General features: G+C 40.8%; 1 protein-coding gene across 2 annotated transcripts in view; it reads left to right on the top strand.

The window, feature by feature from the left end:
• The window catches only part of ino80 (INO80 complex ATPase subunit), a 232,643-nt gene extending 222,626 nt beyond the window's left edge, over positions 1-10,017 (top strand). For both annotated transcript variants that reach the window (XM_059952871.1, XM_059952861.1), the window contains exons 34-36: positions 1,727-1,880; positions 4,842-5,054; positions 7,730-10,017. In XM_059952871.1, the coding sequence (XP_059808854.1) occupies positions 1,727-1,880; positions 4,842-5,054; positions 7,730-7,950 (588 nt within the window). In that variant the 3' untranslated portion in view covers positions 7,951-10,017. The remainder of the gene's footprint in view (positions 1-1,726; positions 1,881-4,841; positions 5,055-7,729) is intronic.
• Positions 10,018-16,488: the final 6,471 nt, after the last annotated feature.

Genomic DNA, 16,488 nt, shown 5'->3' with positions numbered 1-16,488 from the left:
CCCCCCTCAGTTCCATACCTCCTGTCTTCATCTTGCAGTCCAGTTGTTGTCTTTCCTTTTAATCCAAATCCAATTACTGCTTTCTTCTGCTGCATTTGGCAAAGACTTGATACCTTGTTGGAGTGAGTAACCCCTCACCCCCATCTTCTTCAATAGACTGGTCGTAAATGCATCAGTCTAAACAATACTAATGATGTACTCATTATTCTGATAACTTACCAGTTGCTAAATTGGGTAACTAAATAACATGCACAGTGTCATTATTTAACAAGTATCAACTGCAATTAAGCATTTTACAGGTGTTTAAAATAGACTGTTCTAGTGTTGTCTACAAGTTTTAGAAGCCATTTCTTTTAGTTTCTGGGAATAATCCACCAATATTAACAATGAAGAGCCCACTTTGACATCTCCTGAGGGTTCAGTGGCGCTACCTGGCGTCCCAGGTACAACCCCCTTAGTTCCATACCCTCCTGTCTTCATCTTGCAGCCCAGTTGTTATCTTTCCTTTAAATCCAAATCCAATTACTGCTTTCTTCTGCTGCATTTGACAAAGACTTGATTGCTTGGTGGAGTGAGTAACCCCTCACCCCCATCTTCTTCAATAGACTAATCGTAGATGTAGCCACAAATCCCCTGCATCCCACTTCTACAGGGAAAATCTTGGTCTTCCAGCCATTCTCAGCAGCTTCTGTTGCCAGTTCAGAGTACTTGGTCTTTTTCCTCTCGTAAGCTTCTTCAACACCATTCCACAACATATGCCAGCTTGGCTGTTGTGGACTATAGGACCATGTCTGGCCGCAGTGTTGTACCCACAATGTCCTGGGGGAAACACAAGCTTTTTTTTCCCCCAAGTCCACATCCATTTTCCAATCCCAAGAAACCTGCAGAATGCTTACCTCTTTTGATGTTATATAGTGCTCTGGAGGTTGGTCTGCTGGTACAAACTGTGTGCTGTGAACGTTTCTTGCCGATGTTTGTGGTTATTTGCCTCTGATTGATGCCAGCTGACTGAGAGCTTCGTTATGCCACCAAGTATATGACCCCTGGCTGAGGCTCGTCATCCTGTTAAAACGTGCCTTAGTGATCCTGCAGAATTCATTGCTTCACATGTTTACTCAGATCAGGTCTGTATTGTATGTCAGAGCTTTATGATTGGCACTGCCACTTTCTGTAGGTTTTTTCAGATTTTCACTGGAGAAGCAATCCATCTAATCATGGAACATGGGGTGAGCAAGCTGTAAATACGGGGTTCATTGCTGCTGGTAAAGAAGTGAAATTCTTTCACCACAATTTCACCTGGCTTCTACAACCTTTTATTAGAAACAGTCTTGCATAAGGTGTCTCAGGCTGATGCATTGTGGCAGGAAGTTGAGAACTTAGAAGACCCACTTGGATAAATGTTTTTGACCCAACTATAAAGGGCCCCTGTAAGTTTTATCAGAATGAAATTTGACAGTCAATTGACTGTTATTTTCTCTGTCCTTTTTCCATTATTAGTTGACTTTATGAATTCTTTGCAACAGATGCACATATTTCTATCCTATTGGCACTATATATATATCCCTATTTGGCTGTTCAGTATAAATGATGTGCGGGAACTCTGGCATGGATAAGGCATGGTTTGTTATTTACATGCGGTAGTTATTTACAAGTGGATTTAATTGTGCACATGCGTTGTTCCAAAACCACAGGTTTCCAATGTAATCTATGATCTCCATTCCCATAGATATCAATGAGTAGTGAACAGCACACGGGATCTATTGCACCCGATGAAAGCAGCAGTGACCTTGTGATTGTGGATGACCCAACATCAGCCTCTCAATCCAGAGCAACCAATTCTCCAGTCTCCATTGCAGGCTCAACTTCAGATCACATGAACGGTATGGCTCTGAGGCATCTTTCACAGTGTGTTATAATCTTTCCTACTAAATGTAACCGGCCATGACGGTGGTAATTTTGTAACCTTGAACTGAAACCTGGTGGTGTTGCGTGAGTTTGAGTCACCCACGATGGTGATTGTCACCCTTTCTGTTTAATTGTGCAGTTTCCTGTTTGTTTTGTTGTTCCACTCAAGCTTGTGATTATAAATAGAATTAGCAGCTGGGGATTAGTGGGAGGCAGGAGAACAATTCAGCTGTGATATCAGTCCAAAGTGTCAATTTGTAATCTTCCCCTCAACCCTTGGTGAATTGTTTTCTCATATCCTGCTGGTAATTCTTGACAAATGCCTGTGTATATGTGCCAATGTATCTGCATAGAGAGACTGGGTGAGTGGGGCAGTCACTACCATTGAATACGTGTAGGATGGGTTAATGTGGGAAAGCCAAAAGCAAGAGCCTTTTCCATTATCCATTGTATACTGAAATTAGCTTCTGACTCTGCACAGCATTAGATGCCTTGTGACCAGTTCTGATTCTTCTTGATTTAGGTATTCAGCAAGGCAACATGTTAAAATCATGGACTAAATTCATTTCTGTAACTACTGATGAATTGAAAGTCATAGAACACTACACTGATCAGCTGAAAGTCATAAAACACTACAGGACAGAAACCAGCCCTTTGGCTCATGTAGTCCATGTTGAATTATTACTCTGCACCTGAACCATACCCCTCCCATCCATGTACCTGTCCAAACTTCTCTCAAACATTGAAATCAACATTGCATCTACCACTTGCACTGGCAGCTCATTCTACACTCTGGATGAAGTTTCCCCTCATTTCCCCTTAAACATTTCACCTTTCATACTTAAGCCAGATCTTTAGTTGTAGCCTCGTGCAACCTCATGGGGAGGGAGGGAGAAAGCCTGCTTGCCTTTACTCTATCTGTATCTTTCATAATTTTGTATACCTCTGTTAAATCTCCCCTCAATCTTCAATGTTCTGGGGAATAAAGTCTTAACCTTTTCAGCCTTTCCCTTTAAGTCAAGTCCTCACATCCTTGCAACATCCTTGTAATTTTTTTCTGCACTCTTTCAATCATATTGATATTTTTCCTGTACTTAGGTGACCAAAACTCCAAAATACTCCAGATTAGGCCTCACCAACATCTTATACAACTTCAACATAACATCCCAGCTCCTCTATACATATTTTGATTTATGATAGCCAATGTGCTAAAAGTTTTTTTATGACCCTATCTGCATGTGACACCATTTTTAAGGAATTGTGGATCTGTATTCTCAGATCCCTCTGTTCTACCACACTCCCTGGTGCCCTACCGCTCACTGTGCAAGTCCAACCTGGGTTTGTCCTCCCAAAGAACAACACCTCACACTTGTCAATAAATTCCATCTTTCATTTCTCAACCTATTTTTCCAGCTGGTCCAGATCCCGCTGCAAGTTTAGATAGTCTTCCTCAATGTCCACCACACCCCCCCCACACCCCCCAAATCTTGGTGTCACTGCAAATTTGCTGATCCAGTTTACCACATTATCTTTCAGATCATTGATATCAATGACAAGCAGCAAAAGACCCAACACCAATCCCTTTGGCACACCACTAGTCATAGACCTCCAGTCAGAGAGGTAACCATCTGCTATCACTCTGGCTTCTCCCGTGAAGCCAATTTCTGATCTAATTTACTACCTCAACTTGAATGCCACGAGACTGAACCTTCTTGACCAACTTCCCTTGTGAGACCTTGTAAAAGGCCTGGCTGAAGTCCATGCAGACAACGTCTTGAAACTACCTTGAAAAACTATAAGATTGGTTGGACAAGACCTACTACACACAAAGCTACACTGACTGTTCTTAATTAATCCCTGTCTATCCAAATATTTGTATATACAGTGCCTTAGAATATCTTCCATTAGCTTTCCCACACTGATATCAGGCTCACGGCCTACCGTTTCCTGGTTTAATTTTAGAGCCTTTCTTATACAACAGAATAACATTATCTACCTTACAGTTGTCTAATACCTCACCCATGGCTGAGGGCATTTAAATACCTGCTAGAACTCCGGCAATTTCTGCACTCACTTCCCACAGGGTCCGAGGGAACACTTTGTCAGACCCTAGGGATTTATTCACGCTAATTTCTTGATTGGTCAGGGCATAAAGGGATATGGGGAGAAGGCAGGAAATTGGGGCTGAGAGGAAAATTGGATCAGCCATAATGAAAATGTGGAGCAGACTCGATAGGTCAAATGGTCTAATTCTGCTCCTATGTCTTATGGTCTAATTTGCCTCAAGACAGTAAACACCTCCTTTGTAATCTGTATGCAGTCCACAACCTAAGTGCTGATTTGTCTCACTTCTAGAGACTCTGTGTCCATCTCCAGAGTAAATACAGATGGAAAAATCCATTTAACATCTCCCCCATGTCTTTTGGCTCCATGCATAGGTGATGACTCTGATATCCCAGAGAATCAATTTTGTGCCGTACTATTTACCGTACTGAAGTATTTCATTTGCTCCCATTTGTTATACATCTTTCTTTTTCCTAATTAGGGCCTTAGTATCCCTCAAAAAAACAAAGTCTCTCAACCTGTCAGCGTTGTCTGTTATTCTAAAAGAAACATACAAACTCTATACTCTGAATTTCACTTTTGAAGGCCTTCCACTTGACCAAGCACACTTTTGCCAGAAAACAGACTGTCCCACATCTGCCAGATCCTTTCATCATAATTATCTTGAAGCTAATGGCATTATGACCTTCAGATCCAAAGTGTTCCATTAAGCAAACTTCTGTCACTTGCCCTTTCTCATTCCCTAATAGATCTGGTATCACACTCTGTGTAGTTGGGATCTAATTAAAGAAACTTTCTGACAAACACTATCCTATCCAGCGTTTTTCAATATGTAGAAAAAGATTAACTACTATCACAACCTTACTTTGCAGGTGTTTCGCAAGACAAGTCTGGTTCCAGCATGGGCCCTTCAGGCAGGGGCAGGGGACGTCCAAAAGGATCTGGGACTACATCAAAGAGTTCAGGAAAGAATCGAGGGAGAAAGTCCACTGCTGGTAGTGCAGCAGCAATGGCAGGAGCCAGGGCAGGGGCCGCAGCCGCTTCAGCTGCTGCATATGCAGCATATGGGTACAGTGTGTCCAAAGGTGAGGAACTTATTAGGAGCATCGTGCATGTCAACCTGGGCTTAGTGTGACCAAACTTGCCCTTTTAATATTTTTTTTTGCTTTATTGAGATAACAGCTCAATATAGGCCCTTTCGGCCCTTCAAGCTACGCCACCCAGCAACCCCTGATTTAACCCTAGTCTAATTACAGGACAATTTAACCCGACTAACTGGTACATCTCTGGACTGTGGGAGGAAGCCAGAGCTCCCAGTGAAAACGCATGCATTCCACAGGGAGAATGTAGAGACTCCCTGCAGATGATATCAGAATTGAACTTTCAACTCCAGTACCCCAGTTGTAATAGCAGTGCACAAGCAGCTATGCTATATCAGCCTTGAACCAGTGAGAGCAAGTTCATTTCTAATGGCTCATCACAGTGTTGGGTTAGTCAACAAGTTGATCCAATAGTATACATGCATACTCTGATAATAATTGTACTTTTAACTTTGAACTTGGTACTGATTTCACATCCTGGGATTAAATTATTTTCTGGAGTTGACACTGTTACATGGGGTGCACTGTTTTTGTGCTACGTTTACTACAATTGTGAAAAACTGACAGCACTGACTCATTATAAAAGGATAATTGTCATATTTGTTTTCTGAAATCAAGGACACTCCCAACATTTGATCTTATTCCCTGATGATCCCTTTGCTGCCCGATATCAAGGTATACAGAAGGACTAAAGAATCCCTACAAAGATCCCTTGCTCAGTGGAATTCATCACATGGTTATTTCTTCAAAAACAGGATTAATATTCTTATAAAACTGATTCAGACTCAGCAAATCTTCATGAGATAGGTGAATGAACTGCAAAACAGTTTCAACTTAATGCAACATGCAATGCTTTGTACAAAAATAATAAAACTAACAGACTTTAATCTAAATATTATAGGCAATAACTTATTATCTATTCTATCTTCCATTGCTGATTCAAAGCCAACACATAACCTTTGGGTGAAATAACATTAAGGTTAAGTGGATAATATTATAGTTGTCAACAAGCCTGCACAGCAACCTTTGGTGCACTGTAGACAGTAGCATTGAGGTACTGAACAGCACTGGAACTTGTGTTAGTGTGTACTATAAACATAGAATTAAATCACCAATAAAACTGCTGAAGCTATTGCATGTTCTTCTCTACTATGAACTTGTGTTGTTTGTTTCATTCTTTGACATCTTGGTTTATGGGTTAGCATATTCCCTTTCTGAGCCATTCTTTCCGTTATTGACAAATGGATTCCCATTGGCTGAATTCTAGCCAATCTAGGTCTCCCAATGGCAATCAGTTCTATCCTCTATTCTTTAATTACCTGAAGTAAAACAAATGCACTCAGTGGCTATTTTAGTACATCTGTAATGCAAATATCCCATCAACCAATCATCTGGCAGCAAAAAACCATACAAGCATGGTCAAGAAGTTCAGTTGTTGTTCAGGCCAAACATCAGAATGGGGAGAAATCTGATCTACTAAGTAACTTTGACTGTGGAATGATTGTTGGTGCCAGAGAGGGTGGTTTGAGTATTGCTGGCCGCCTGGGATTTTCACAGACTGCAGTCTGTAGGGATTACAGAGACTGGTATGGGAAATGAAGCATCCAGTGAGCAGCTGTTCTATGGGCAAAACCACTTTGTTAGTGAGAGAGGTCAGAGGAGAATGGCGAGACTAGTTCAAACTGACAGGAAACTCAAAATAACCATGCATACACTAATGGTGTGCAAAAGAGCATCTCTGAATGCACAACACATTGAACTTTGAAGTGGATGGGCTACAGCAGCAGCAGAAGTGCACAGTAGGTTTCACTCCTGCGGCCACTTTATTATGTACAGGAGATACCTAATAAAGTGCCTGCTGAGTGCAGATTGTGAAATGACATATTTATATATGTTTAAAGATGGAAGACTGAATCAAGGTGGCTTATGTTCATAATAGTGTTCATTAAGTATCTCCTTTCTTGAAGGTGAGGTTGAAGGCAGTGTGTTAATGCCTGATCCAAAATTAAACACTTGCTATTTTATTCTGTGTGACTGTAACGACTAATAGAAATTCAAACAGGAGACTGCCTGTAGGAGATAGGTCATTGTCTTATCTAGATTCAAGTTCGCTCTAAATTTGCAGTACAATATTTCTTAATTCTGCCTGTATAGGTTCTATTTCAAATTAGCTAGATTGCTGAAATATTACAAAGCATTTATAGTACTCGAGATGATTCAGAAGATATCTATTTGAATGTTTCTCCACCCAACCTATCAGCATTTATTTCTACTCCTTTCTCCATCGTATTTGAGACACTCTATAGAGGAAACTGTATCACAAACCTGTGTTGAGCCCATGCTGAATCTGCTTAATGGAAGAGCACACAGGGAGCATCAGTTGAAGCATAATCTGTTTTGCACCTACCCTGGGAGTGATTGAGCAGTGTAGAAGGAACTTTACTCTGTAATTGGCCTGTGCTGTAATGGATAGTGCAAAGGAAATTTCAATCTGAACCTGCCCTGGTGATGGAGATTTACTGTCACCCATTGGTGCCACACCTGCAAGCATTGGCACTTACTCATTTTGGTGAGTGAAATGTTGAGATTGAAGATCTGCATTTTAATTCTGGTTGTTTTGTCAGTGTTGAACGTTCCCATGTTTCCTCTTTACTCTCTAGGTATGGCAAATAGCGGCCCAGGACAGTCTCCTCTTTCCCGGCCAACTAGCAGCAGCACATTTGGAATGATGAGCACGTCCCCAATGGGCTCACCGCACAGCCTGTCAAACAGTGTGCCAGGAACACCACAAACCCCAGCCGACACTAGCACACCTGCTCTATCACCTGGCAAGAAAGGCAGCAGGGGTCTGGTTCAGCCTCCTTCAGCTGGGGGCCGGTAACCACCAACATTAATGTAGTTGGTGGTGGGGGTGCCGGGCGGGAGGGAGGGGTGGTGGGGGTGTCACAAATTTCATATGTAAGGGTTTAAAATTTAAAAAGCCTAATAAGCAAAATCATGGAAAAAGCCTTTTCCTCTGAATGATGTGTACATAATGTTTACCATGAGAGCACAGATTCTTTGTTTGTTTTTTTTGAATGTGCTATTTTTTTATCGATGAACTTGTAAATATGTACAAAAAATGGAAAAAATCAAACAGAAACTGCTATCTTTTACTAACCCAACAGAGGCTTGTGAGAATCCAGCTGAGTGATGAATAGTAATTTTATGAAGAGATTGTATGTGTGTGAATTTTTACTAGTTTCCAGTGCTGAAAGGTAAACATTCTGATGTCCATGTGTTTAATTTGCAGAGGTATTAGCCAGTTGCCCTTGAGAACAGAAGCATCATTTGCCCTGTGTCACCCTCCATGCTGCCTCCTTTCCACAACTACGTGTTACTGTTCAGTTCAGTGGTGGCGCTGTTCCCTCCAACTGCTAAGAGAGGCTTCCAAATGCATATCACAGCATTTATTGCTGTCTGATGTGCTAGTGGTCTCTACTGCTTTGATTGTAACTCCCAGGCTGTTCACAAGTATTTGTAAGTTGCTAGGACAGGCAGAACTTGGCAACTATCAATTCATGTAGGGATGTTCCCTGACATAGTGCTGCTGCCTGGTGTTTCAATATACTTTAATACGTGTTGATTCCTGCAGATTACCCCTCAGGTTTCTGACCTTTCCTGCATGCCATCAAGAAGAGCCCAATTGTGCACAGATAGCACTGTGACACAGCTTTAGCTCTGGTTGTATACAGGAGTTTCTTTACCTGTTGTTTTTCCCTCTCTCCCTCTGTGAGTACCCATTCCTGGACCCTCTGGCACTCAATCCACTTTCTCTGGCATTCTGTCTACTCTCCACTCTTTGTTCTCTCTCTCATTTTGACCCACTTCAAAGGTCTTGCTGTTTGTTCTCCTTTTTGTTTCCGATTTGGCTTCTTTTCCTTGTTATGAGCAAAAGAAAAATATGCAATATTTTAAATGATGTGTTTTTATGAATGTTAAAATCTGGAGCATGTGCAGTGAATGCTGCTGCTCATTTGAATCTGTTGTCCTCTCAGTTGCCACCCTTGGTGTTGCCTTTCATCCCTGGTAGAACGCCAGGGTAGTTTTTCCATCCAGTGGAATGGATCTGTTGAAAGATTTAATGTATAATTTAGAAGACATCGTTCTGCTTGTACGGGCAGCTCTGTGAGATATGCTGCAACAGCCCTCATCACCACCCCTCCCCCATACAGAAGCTCTCCATTTGTTTAAGGATAGAGTAGAACCTGAACAGAATTAATCCTTGGAAGGCGCTTGTCTTTTAAAACATCCAGAGGACAATTGACAACAGAGGACACTAAAATTATGACTCTTGTCCCATACTTCAGGTTACATTCCACTTCCACTCGCAGTACAAGTCAAGTACAGAATCTTCACTGTAAGGCATCTCTGCTTTCTCATGGGCAAGCACATGCTTTTTCCTTTTCCTTTGGCCAAGTATTGAACGGTGCCTGTTGAGGTGGGATGTTTAACAGGGATCCTGGTACCCTGTTCCAAATGGCCATGCTCTGTTTATTCTGGTCTGCTGATAATACACACATTATATCTCTGTATTCCAACACTTGCATGTTCTGTTTAAAACTTGGTCTACTCGCTTAAAACTGGGTGTTGAGTCAGGGAAATAGTTTTTAACTCTGTATTGGCCTGTGCAGAGATTCAGCTTGTGGCCCAGAGAACAAAGTGGGGATGTTTTGAGGAGGATGCATGGAGGAAGGGGGCCTGAAGGGTTATATGTGCAATGTATGCAGTACTAGTTCTCAGAATCAGTTCTTCCCTGCCCACCTCCACATTGTGGGTTGGTTGACTGATTTGTTTTACTGCACCCCCATAACTTAACACAATCAGTTAATGAAATCACACATGATTTGTGTTTGACTTTAGCAAGACTGATTCAGGTACAAACTGTGTCACAATAAAATCAGTGTCTAATGAATTGCTGGTGTTTGTGCTTCTTGACGTAAGCTTGGCTGTGAAATAGAGTGTTTTTTGGCAAATCCACTTAGACAATGCATTCCCCCCAACTTTGATTCTTGGACCAAGCACAACACCTGGGCTCAACCAGAACAACAGAGGGACTGGAACAGTCAGACTGCACTGAGATAAGGTTTCAGGTGGTTTCCAATCTAATTCCTTTCTGAGTGACCCTTGCTAGAAAGAGCCTGAAAACAGGTGTGAATTGAAAGTCAAATCTAATTCCTTGTTCCCACAGTTGAACAGAGCCAGCAGTTAATTTTGAAATTTTTCATGAAGAATGGCCCTTGGGCTGAAGACTGACTCATTCTGACTCCTGTGGTGTACCTCACCAATGATGATGTGTGGGAGCTGTAAAGTCCAGTCTGTACCGTCCATATGTTTTGGAGGAAGGCGACGAGACCACAGCAGCAAAATAATAGGAGGAAATGAATATGTAATTGGGAGCAATAGTGTAAGAGCTCTGCAATGTAAGGGAGGATATGCACGTAAAGACTACATACTGAAAGGGGAGGTTGAGTAGCAACTGAATAATGTGAGGGAGCTGACAAATTTGGAAATCACTTGAAGGACGTGTGCCTGATCTTTTTTTTTCTTGGCTCCACTTTCCTGCAATTAACCTCATTCCCATATGATCCACAAATCTCTCTGTCTTGAACATAGTGAGTAACTCATTCATGGAGCAGAGAGTTCCAAAGTTTAAATACCCACTGGATGAAGATTTCCCTTCTTGGTTCCAAATGACTAGCCCCTTATTTTGAAACTAAGACTCATAGATCTAGGTTAGAGATACCCAGCCATAGAAAAAAATACCTGCATCTATTCTCTGAAATCCCATAAGAATTTTGTATGTTTCCATCAAGTCATACCTCAATTTAAAGAGTGCAAGTCCAGTCTTCTTAATCTGCAGACACTCACTTAGAATAATCTCCCAGCCCATTTCCTTAACCAATACTCAATTTTTGTTGTACTTCTGCTACTCCTTTGGATAGAGAGACAAGACCGATACATAATATTACGGTCTGAAGTCTCAACAAGGCTCTATATAATTGCAATAAGATGTCGGACTCTAACCCTCCACACAGAATACCTGTGTCCAGTTGTATCAAATGGCAAGAGGCAGAATGTAAGTGTATAACAATAGGTTTGTACTGTATTAATTCTTTATAGCTATGTGTGTAGGTGAATGTAATTTGAGGAGTGGTGATATCATAAATGACTGAATGACATGACTAGTCTATAATGTGAGAGCTAATGACTGTCATGAAATTTTTTTAAACCGCTGATGCTGGATATTTGAAATTAAGCAAAATGCTGGAGACATGCAGTAGGTCAGTGAACATCACAATTCAATAGATTTATACAAAAATTGAATTAGTTCAAAGAAAATTAACTAATGTTTCAGGTCAGAGACCCGTTGTGGATGTGAAGAAATGTTTTGTCAGATGCAATCTTGGTTTCACATTATTGCTATTGATTGGATGCTGTAGGTAAGCTTCAGTGGAACAGCTAAGGGCAAGCATACCTGTAACTTGTCAATGAATCTGTATCCATTGCATGTACAATGAGAAGTTTGTGCTGTGAGATAGAAATGGAAATCAGGTAACAGTTGGTCTTCGGCTTCCTGTTATAGAAGAAATAGCTTTGTTCTGTGATGTCAGTTGTCAAATACACTGTTTGTGAAGAGAGGTATGGAAGGTTTCTGTGACTAGAAGTGGAGTTGGCATTAACAGGCGGATACAAGCGACCCCTACATTACATTTACTGATACTGGAAATCTAAGCAACACACCCAAATGAAGGAACTCAGCAGGCCTGATGAAGGCTCTTGCCTGTTTACTCATTTTCACAGATGCTGCCTGGCCTGCTGAGTTCCTCTAGCTTTTTGTATGTGTTGTCTGAATTACAGTTGTTGCAGTTCTGGAAATTTGCCCTTATGGAATTCATAAATCATTACTCAACAATTCAACATGGAGAATAAATATTTCTTTGCAGAATTTAGCTGGAGAAAAATTAAAAAGATTTATACAAAATGCAAAAGTAAATCTTTTTAAACTCCTTTCTTGATTCATACAAAATAATGTAGCTTTTTTAAAGAATTAGTTAACTTTGCTGTCTAGAACATTTTTATCCTCTCCCCCACCCCCCACTGCACACCCCGTTTTTCCACATTAAACACTCAAAGTATCTATAATGAGGCCAATAAGTTTAGTTGCAAATTGTAGACCTACACAACCATATTTATTGCAAGTTATATCATTAAACTTAATTAGATTTCATATGTGTTTAACCATGGCTTTCCTGCCTTTTACAGCTTGTTCGAATTTAAAACCATGTTTCACATTGAACTTGATAGTTTTCAAGTATAACAAAGTTGTGATCACTCTTCCTTAAAGGCCTTTAACTCCTAGTTAACCTGTTTTCATTGCACAAATTGACTGGGACTTCCATACTGTAAAATGACTAGATGGGATAGTTTGTCATATCTATCCAGGAACATTTTCTTAATCAGTATATAGAAGTCCCAACGAGGAAGTGTGCAATACTTGATCTCTCATTAAGGAATGAGACAGGGTAGGTGACAGAAGTTTGTGTAGGGGAACACATTGCATGTAGTGATCATAATGCCATTAGTTTCAAGGTATTTATGGAAGAGGATAGGTCTGGCCCTTGGGTTGAGATTGTAAATTGGAGAAAGGCCAATTTTAATGGCATCAGAAAAGATCTGGCAAGTGTGGGTTGGGACAGGCTATTTTCAGGCAGAGATGTGTTTGGTAAGTGGGAGACCTCAAAAGTAAAAGGTGTGTATGTGCTTGTCAGAATAAAAGATGAGAATAACAGGTTTAGGGAGCCTTAGTTTTCCAAAGATATTGAGACCCCCATTAAGAAAAAAAAAGGTGCATAGCAGGTATGGACAGATAGGAACAAATGAGGTACTTGAGTATAAGACATGCAAGAGAGCACAAAGAGAGAAATCAGGAGAGGAAAAAGAGGGCATGAGGTTGTTTTAGCAGCTGAGGTGAAGGAGGATCCTAAGGGTTTCTGCAGATATGTTAAGAGTAAAAGGATTGCAAGGGACAAAATTGATCCTCTGGAAGATTGAAATGATCATCTGTGTTGAGCCAAAAAAGGTGGTGGAGATCTTAAATAGATGTTTACATCTTTGCTTACTTGGGAGGCAAGTGGAGAGTTGCCTCTTTGACTGGAGGCCTATGACGTGGAGTGCTGCAGGGATCGGTGGTGGGTCACTGTTGTTTGTCATCTATATCAGCACCATGAGTGATGATGTAGTTAACTGGATCAGTAAACTTGTGGATGACACCAAGATTGGGGGTGTAGTGAACATTGAGGAAGACTATTAAGCTTGCAGTAGGATCTGGACCAGCTGGAAAAATGGTGGATGGAATTTAATGTAGGCAAGTGCAAGGTGTTGTACTTTAGGAGGACCAACCAGGGTAGGTCTTGCACCGTAAATGGTAGGGCACTGAGGAGAGCGGTAGAACAATGGGATCTGAAGGTCCATACTTCATTGAAAGTGATGTCACAGATAGATAGGGTTGTAAAGGAAGCTTTTGTACATTGGCTTTTATAGATCAAAGTACTGAGTACAGTAGTTGGGATGCTATGTTGAAGTTGTATAAGGCATTGGTGAGGCCTAATTTGGAGTATTGTGTGCAGTTTTGATCACTGACCTACAGGAAAGATGTAAATAAGATTGGAAAAAGTACAAAGAAAATTTCAAAGGTAAGGTTTATGAGGATGATTCTGAGGATGAATATGAGGAGTGCTTGGCAACTTTGAACAGAGGTAAGGAGGGTTTTTTTTAGCCCGAGAGTAGTAAATCTCTGAAATGTTCTGCCACAGATTGCAATGGAGGCCAAGTCTGTGTGTATATTTAAGGTGGAAGCTGATAGTTTCCTGAATAGTCAGGGTATCAAAGGATCTAGTGAGAAGGCAGGTGTATGGGGTTGAGCTGGATCCAGGATTGGCCATGATGGAATGGCAGAGCAGACTTAATGGACTGAATGGCCTAATTCTGCTCCTGTTGTCTTATGGATGTTGCTGGGACTGCAGGACCTAAGTGATGAGGAAAGATTGAATAAGTTGGCACTTTATTCCCTAGGACATTGAAGATTGGGTAAATGCAAGCAAGCTTTTTCTGTTATTTGTTGAGGCCACAACTAGAGGTCTTGAGTTAAGTGTGAAAAGTGAAATGTTTAATGGGAACATGAGGGGAAGCTTCAGCCAGAAGGTGGTGAGAGAGTGGAATGAGCTGGCAGTGCAAGAGGTGGATGAGATTTCAATTTAGTTTGGACAGGTTTGGAGGGATATGATCCCAGTGCTGGTTGATGGGAGTAGGAAATTTAAATTGTTGGACTGGGAGGACTGAAGGCCTGTTCCAGTGCTGTAGTTTTTTTATGAATCTAAATACTAGATCCAAAATAGACACTTCCTTTGTTGGTTGCTCAACATACCAATCTAGAAAACTATGTAGTACCCACTCCCAACACACATTAATTTTTCAACATATTATTACTGCTAATTTGGTTTGCTAAGTTTGTGCAGTATGTAGGTTAAAGTTTTCCATTTTTATTGCATTGTGCTTGTTACATGCATTTCACATCTCCTGATTTATGCTATGCATTCTGAAATCCATTATGTCCTCCCTTCCAGAGAGACTGATTGTCATTTTATTGCACCATCATTCTCTAGCTTTCTAAATTCTACAATTTCAGTTTCTTCTTTAAGTGCTTTATTGATCCCAAGTGGGAAATTGGTTTGTTACAGCAGCAACATTTAAAAACACACTTAGCAATAATAATAAATATAATACTAATAATAAAGTACAGAATAATATGCATAATAATTTACCAATGTGCAATACAGTGCAATATTAATGTAGGAAATAAAATAGAGACTATTGTACTATGATGTGTGTTCTCTTGTCACACAGATGAACTGTTGTAGGTACTTAATGCATTTGATAGGAAAGATTTTCTGTATTGATCCTCGTGACAGCAAAGCCAAATGAGTCTATTGGAAAGGGTGCTCTGCAGCTTATTCAGTAGGCCATGGAGAGGATGTGCCTGGTTGTCCATAATGGATAACAGTTTGTTAAGTGACCTCCTCTTCACCACTACTTCAAGGATGGATCCAGCCTTTTTGAGTTATTTAGTCTTTTTGCATCTGCAGCACCAATGCTGCTCCCCCAACGTAAAGCTGCAAAGAAAACTGTACTCGCTACAACGGACTGGTAAAAGATCACCCACATCCTACTGCACACATTGAAGGATCTCGGCTTCTGTAGGAGATAGTCTGCTCATCCCCTTGTACAACAGCCTTGGTGTTGATTTTCTGGTCAAGTTTGTTGTCGATGTGAACACCCAAGTATTTGTACACCACCACAACTCCTCCTCCCAGAATGTATACGGGAGTCATCACAGTCCTTTTCCTACTAAAATCAATCACCATCTCCCTGGTTTTGGCCACATTCAAGAGTAAGTGATTCGTCCCTCACTACTCCACAAACTTTGTCTAGCAGTCCTCTATACTTAGACTCCTGCCCATCTCTGATACAGCCAATCACTGCAAAGTCATCAGAGGACTTCTGCAAGTGACAAGACTCAGATTTGTACTGAATGTCGGAGCTGTACAGTGTGAACAGAGACAGGACAGTCCCTTATGGAGGTCAGATGCCACTCATCACCATCTCAGACAGCTGTACAAACTGGGATGTCTATCAGGTAGTCTGTAATCCAGGAGATAGTGAATTTGTCTACACCCATCCTTTGTGGCTTCTCAGTCAGAAGTGGACGGATTGTATTGAAGACACTAGAGAAATCGAAAAAATATGAAGCACTATGGAAACACTAATGGCCAGAAAAGGAAAAAAAATAAAGTGGTGGATAAAGCCCAGTCTATCATAGGCAAAGCCCTTCCTACCATTGAGGATTCCCACAAGAAAGCAACATCCATCATCATAGTTCCCCACCATCCAGGCCGTGCTATATTCTTGCTATTACCATTGGGCAGAAGGTACAGAAGCCTTAGGTCCTATGCCACTAGGTTCAAGAACAGTTATTACCCTACAACCATCAAGCTCCTGAATTAGTGTGGGAAAACTTCATTCACCTCAACACTGAACTGATTTCATGACCAACAGACTTGCTTTCAAGTTCTCAATAACTTGTATTCTCAGTATTATTTGTTTTTATAATATGCACAATCTTCTTTTGAACATTGGTTGTTTATCTGTCTTTGTTGCACCATTTTTAAGTTCCACGGTATTTATTTTCCAATAAATGCCTGCAAGGAAATGAATCTTATGGTGGTATATTGTAACATATATGCAGTTCTTTAATAAATTTTACGTTGAAATTTCACTTCTCCCAAATCCCACTTCCGCAACCAGTATATGGTTTGAAGCC

The sequence above is a fragment of the Hypanus sabinus genome, chromosome 2 (genome assembly GCF_030144855.1).
Source record: "Hypanus sabinus isolate sHypSab1 chromosome 2, sHypSab1.hap1, whole genome shotgun sequence".
In the NCBI taxonomy this organism is placed as follows: domain Eukaryota; kingdom Metazoa; phylum Chordata; class Chondrichthyes; order Myliobatiformes; family Dasyatidae; genus Hypanus; species Hypanus sabinus.
This window is presented reverse-complemented; position numbering and strand designations above follow the sequence as displayed.